At 32.4% G+C, this 5393-nt stretch overlaps 1 protein-coding gene across 1 annotated transcript in view; it reads left to right on the top strand.

The window, feature by feature from the left end:
- Positions 1–4118, top strand: part of PGR (progesterone receptor) — a 104907-nt gene extending 100789 nt beyond the window's left edge. The window contains exons 7-8 of the mRNA XM_007938081.2: positions 386–543; positions 3963–4118. Coding sequence (XP_007936272.1) covers positions 386–543; positions 3963–4118 — 314 coding nt within the window. The remainder of the gene's footprint in view (positions 1–385; positions 544–3962) is intronic.
- The last annotated feature ends 1275 nt before the right edge of the window (positions 4119–5393 follow it).

The following is a 5393-nucleotide window of genomic DNA, read 5'->3' as shown; positions in this document are numbered from 1 at the left end:
TGGAGTTCCTGTGGGCCCAGAAGGTAGGTGGGAGTGGGGCTGGCCACACCTCCGTTTACCAAGCAGGTATAGGGTGTAGTAACAAGAAGAATGTCATACCTTTTCAGTCTTGCAGGCCCCGAGTGTCCTTGGCTGATAAAGCTTTAAAATGAGCAAGCTGAAATATTCTTTAGGTCACCTTTTTGTAATCAAATTCTTCTCTCCAGTTGACCAGAAATTTACATGCACTTATGCTATCAGTAGCACTCTTTTGCCTATTTAACTTTTTTAGAGTTATATATCAAAAGAAATCATCATTGGATAGCTCACAATTTTAAGTTAATCATAAACTGTGATAGTGTTATATTTTAAAACATCACTGTCACTTGTAATTGTCTTCTTACAGTTCCTTTGGAAGGACTAAGAAGTCAAAACCAGTTTGAAGAGATGAGATCAAGCTACATTAGAGAACTCATTAAGGCAATTGGTTTGAGACAAAAAGGAGTTGTCTCGAGCTCACAGCGTTTCTATCAGCTTACAAAACTTCTTGATAACTTGCATGACGTAAGTGTTTTCTCATGCAGAATATCAGTGATTATTCTGTGAATTTCTGAAACTATTTATATGTTAATGCTAAATTTTAATTTCATGCTGCCTTCAAATTCATATTTGTAATTGTCTATTAAAAGAGTATTTGTATCACACTGCTCCAAATCTACATTGTACTTTTTTTTTACTTGTAGATCACCCAAATATCCTTTTATTAGTATTTATATAACTGAGAATATTTTTCATGATTATAATTAGGAATTTTGATACATTTTCCTGAATTTTACTTTGTTCTCAAATATTAATGGGTAAAATTAGAAGAGATTGTATATATCCATGAAAAGCAAAGGTATGGCTATGTAAATAAGATACTCATATAATTTTGGATGGAATTGTAAATTAATAATATTCCTGAGGATCTATCTGGAAGTATATAGCAAAAGTTAAAATTTGAATGCTTTTCAAGTATTTACTCTTTAATATTTATCATAAATAAATAATTGGGTACATATTTAAGATAAGTATGTAAGGATATTTACTACATCATTACTTGCAATGGAGAAAAAAACAAATACCTAGAAATGCGGAATACCAAAACTAGATTAATAAAGTAAGATATATTTTTATAAGAAAGGCATATTGAATAGAAACTTTTGTTGCTGCTATGCCCAAAAACCACACTAAAATGACAATAAAGGCATAGAAAACTGTCTAGAGTAAAAAAGAACAAGAAGACAAAGGTTAGCAGACAAGAGATATCAACAGAGTTGGGAAAATAGAAAGCAGATTAACTAGTGGTAAAACAGTGTTAACAGAATAGAAAAAGCAGAAACTTGGGCCCAAAAGCCAAACAAGAAACAAAAGAATTCAGAAGCCCCCCAAAATTTGAAAATTGAAAAGGGACTGCAAAGAGGAGGACTATTGAAAGTACATAATGAGCAGTTACAACCCAAATCCCCATCCCCCATCCTACAGAGGTAAGCAATTACCCCTTCCCAGTTTCAACAGAGACTGTAGGTTTACTGTCTACAGCAGAAAGGATCTGAACTCAGAGTCCTTAGACCCAACAGAGAGTGGCATTGATACCATATTTAAATAGGGGACTAGGTAAAAATTTTCATATTGACTTGACAGACCTCAGCCTTTTCCCCACTATGATTCCGGCATAATTACAGTCAGGATTTTGGCACCCCCCCTACCCCTGACAGAAGATCAGAGGATTTTCTAATAGGAACACATACCAAATGAAAAAGGGCTAAAGATTCAGACAGGGACTCCTCTAATAAAAATTTTGACTGGCCACTTAATCTTCCTACAGAGAAACCTACTCATTGACCAGCACCCTTCTTGCCCCCAACGTACACACACATGTGCATGTACACAAACACACACATATACAACTTATATCCAACTCCTTAAGCTTTACTTGTAAATATATGAATAAAAAGCAAAATATTCAGAACCATTTGAACAAAGCTTCTAAAATAAGAGATAAAAAGCAAAGTGAACAGGGAAAAAAGTAACACAAAAGATAAAAGTACCAGTACAAAGAACAGATGAAAGCTTTAAAGAAAAAATTAAGATGCTTCAAGAAATAAAAATGATGCTGTGCCTTTGAAATAAGAATACTCTAAACTCAAACCAAACTCACTGTCTTCGAGTCGATTCTGACTCATAGCGACCCCCTTTGAGTTTCCAAGGTGGTAAATCTTTGCGGAAGTAGATTGCACAGTTCTCTGGAGTGGCTGCTGGGTTTGAACCACCAGCCTTCTGGTTAGCAGTCAAATGCCTTAGGCACTACGCCATGAGAGCTCCTTGTGAAATAAGAATAGAACATATTAAAAGTGGGGGCCATTTAACAAACAAAATATATATATATATATTTGGTTAATTATAGAAGAGCAGAAATTGTAAATTCAATAGAAAAATTGAAATATAAAGTTGAAACTCCTGGAGGCGGGGGAAAGATAATGACATGGAAAACTGGAGAGAAAAGATGACAAACTTAGAAGATCAGTGAAGAGGGTCTGTTCTTCAATTAGTAAGAATTTCTAGAAGAAACAAAATACAGATTATCAAAGAGAAAGATATGTCACTTGTACTGAAGGATATGTTTCTAATCCTAAAGGCCCAGTGTACAGACACAGCACAATTGATGCTATTTGGCTAGTACCAAGGCACATTATTGTAAAATTACAGCACACCAGGGATGAAGGCAGATTTCGTAAATATACCAGTGAGGAAATAATACTAATGATAAAAAGTCACATACAAATGATCAGGATTCAGAATGGCATTGGACTTCTCAACAGCAACACAGAAGCTGGAAGACAATAGAGCAGGGATTTCAGAATTCTAATGAGGGACAGGGGAAAAAAAATTTCAAAGAATTTTACACCTAGTAAAACCATGAAACCCAAACCATCAAATCAGTATGATGGTTTTCAGACATTTTAATAAGGTCTTGGAGAATTTACTTCAAATACGAATTACAATCTTTCTCAGGAACTAGAAATGTCTTACAATAAAATAAAGAATATTCTGGAAAACTACAAACAATCATATAAGAAAGGAAATGGAATCCTATAATAATCTTTATAATGTAAATGCTGGATCTTGAATTAGTTGAAAATGGAAGTACAACTATATAGAGAATAGGAAAGGAGAAAAGTTGAAGAGAGGAGGTATACAGGAGCTCAGTCTTCATACTACAAACTTAATCAGTTGTGTCAAATATGAGAAAATAAAATGATTAGAAATCAAGAGATAAATTGCAAAAGACACAGGCTGAAACAGTTGAGCATGCTTGTGCCTGAGGAATCGGAATAAGGATGGGAAGAAGCAGATCAGCAAATTCGTGGATTTTTAGTGGTTACTGTTGTTGTTTTTGTTGTTATAAATCTTGCAGTACAATTTAACTTTTAAAATTGTATACTTGATTTACTTTCATAAAAATAAAAATTATGCTCAAAATTTATTATGTTATGTTTATTAACATGAAAAGACTCAATATATTGTTATGTGAAAAATCTGGATTAGTAAATAGAATTTATATAAAATAATTGCATTTTGAAAACATATATATATATATGTATATATAAGTGTGTATGCATTGTGTGTGTAGTTGGGTATGTCTGTCTACGTGTATATTTAAAAAAAAAAAACCTTGAAAGAAATACATCAAAATATTCGCATTGACTGTTTTATGGGATTGTGAATAACTTTCACTTTTTAAAATCTTTCTGTGTCAGCATATTCCATAATGGGTATGCAGTAATTTGCATATTATTCTAGGAAGTAGAGGGAGATATTTTCTAGTAAGAAGAAAAGAAACTATCTTGATACATATTTATATCATAAATATGTCATATTTGAATAGCATATGAATTTATTCCTTTTCTTATCTGTTTCTTTTGTGTTCATTAAACCAACAGCTTGTCAAACAACTTCATCTGTACTGTTTGAATACATTTATTCAGTCCCGGGCACTGAGTGTTGAATTTCCAGAAATGATGTCTGAAGTTATTGCTGCACAATTACCCAAGATTTTGGCAGGGATGGTGAAACCTCTTCTCTTTCATAAAAAGTGAATGTCATTTAAAAAATATCTAAATTTTGTGGAATGTCTTTATGTTTTTGTTTTTGTCAGGACTATTAAGTTTCTCAGTTTTTACAATATTCTGCTCAAAGCCTTACATTTATAACATATCATATTATGTAAATTTAAGAGAAAAATTGTGAAATTCTAATTTTCCTTTAAAGTCTATTAGTATTTTAAAAGTGTTTTTGTGTACCTATATTTTCTTTAAGAGTTTACCAGATTGAAAAAATACTAAAGTTAATTGATAAGCTAAACTTAATCTTATCCATTTTATTCCATATCACTTAGGTGAGGGCTTTTAAATTTTGCACCTTAAAAAATCTACTTTAGAGAAAAAACTTCTTACCCATAATAAAAAAAAGCTTATTATATATGTTACTTCTAGGAAGTTCCCTTTGTTTCCTTGATTATATTTCTAAAAAGGGACCTTTAAAATAGTATGCAAAACAGTATGAGTGTATATATATATTTTTTGAGGAGAAGATTCATAACTTTCATCAGATTTTCAAAGGGGCTATTAATGAAAAAAATATATATTTTTTAAAAAAAAACACTGAAATAGATAGATGTTTCTCAAGCTAGGAATCACAGCTCTTATATCTCAAGACTGTCTCCCAGATTGGAAACACAAATCTCTAAGGAAGTTATTCAATAGAGCCATATCATTGTGACAACAGTATTATGGGTTTTGTACTTTTTTACTAACCTTTTTTTTTTATTTCGGTGGTGGGGGGAGTTGTTCTCTAATAAGGTGTAGTGAGTAGAAATAGGAAGTCAGGAGAGTCTTGGCGTAACTCTAATTCTTACTAGCTGTGGTATATGGAAAATAACTTAACCTCACTGAACCTCAATTTCTTCACCTTTAAAACTAGGATAATATCTTATCTGCTAAACTACCCTTGTGATTAGAGCTTCTTTTAAACTTTTTCTCAAATTGAAAAAGGAAGAGAAGGAAAAAGGGAAGGGATGGAGGGAAGAAAGAAGGAAAGAAGGAAGAGAAAAGTACTACTATTCTCTCTCTCCACTCCTCAAAAAGTTGGGAATGATTTTATTTTTCAGTGGGATGTGATAGATGAATCTCAGGTTGAAAATTTTTGAGTGCCTTTGTTCTAATTCTAGATGCTTCAGGAAATACTAGATGCTGGTTTAAAACAATACATCCAATTAAAATAACAACAAACCACACTTACATTTCATTTTACTATATGAACTAAAAATCTTTCTTTAGAAGACAGACAATAGCTCTTTTCTGAGGTCATTGGAG

This window comes from Orycteropus afer, unplaced genomic scaffold (genome assembly GCF_000298275.1).
Source record: "Orycteropus afer afer isolate SDZICR_OR568_19922 unplaced genomic scaffold, OryAfe1.0 scaffold00047, whole genome shotgun sequence".
Classification (NCBI taxonomy): Eukaryota; Metazoa; Chordata; class Mammalia; order Tubulidentata; family Orycteropodidae; genus Orycteropus; species Orycteropus afer.
The sequence above is the reverse complement of the archived record's forward strand: the minus strand, read 5'-3'. Positions and strand labels throughout refer to the sequence as shown.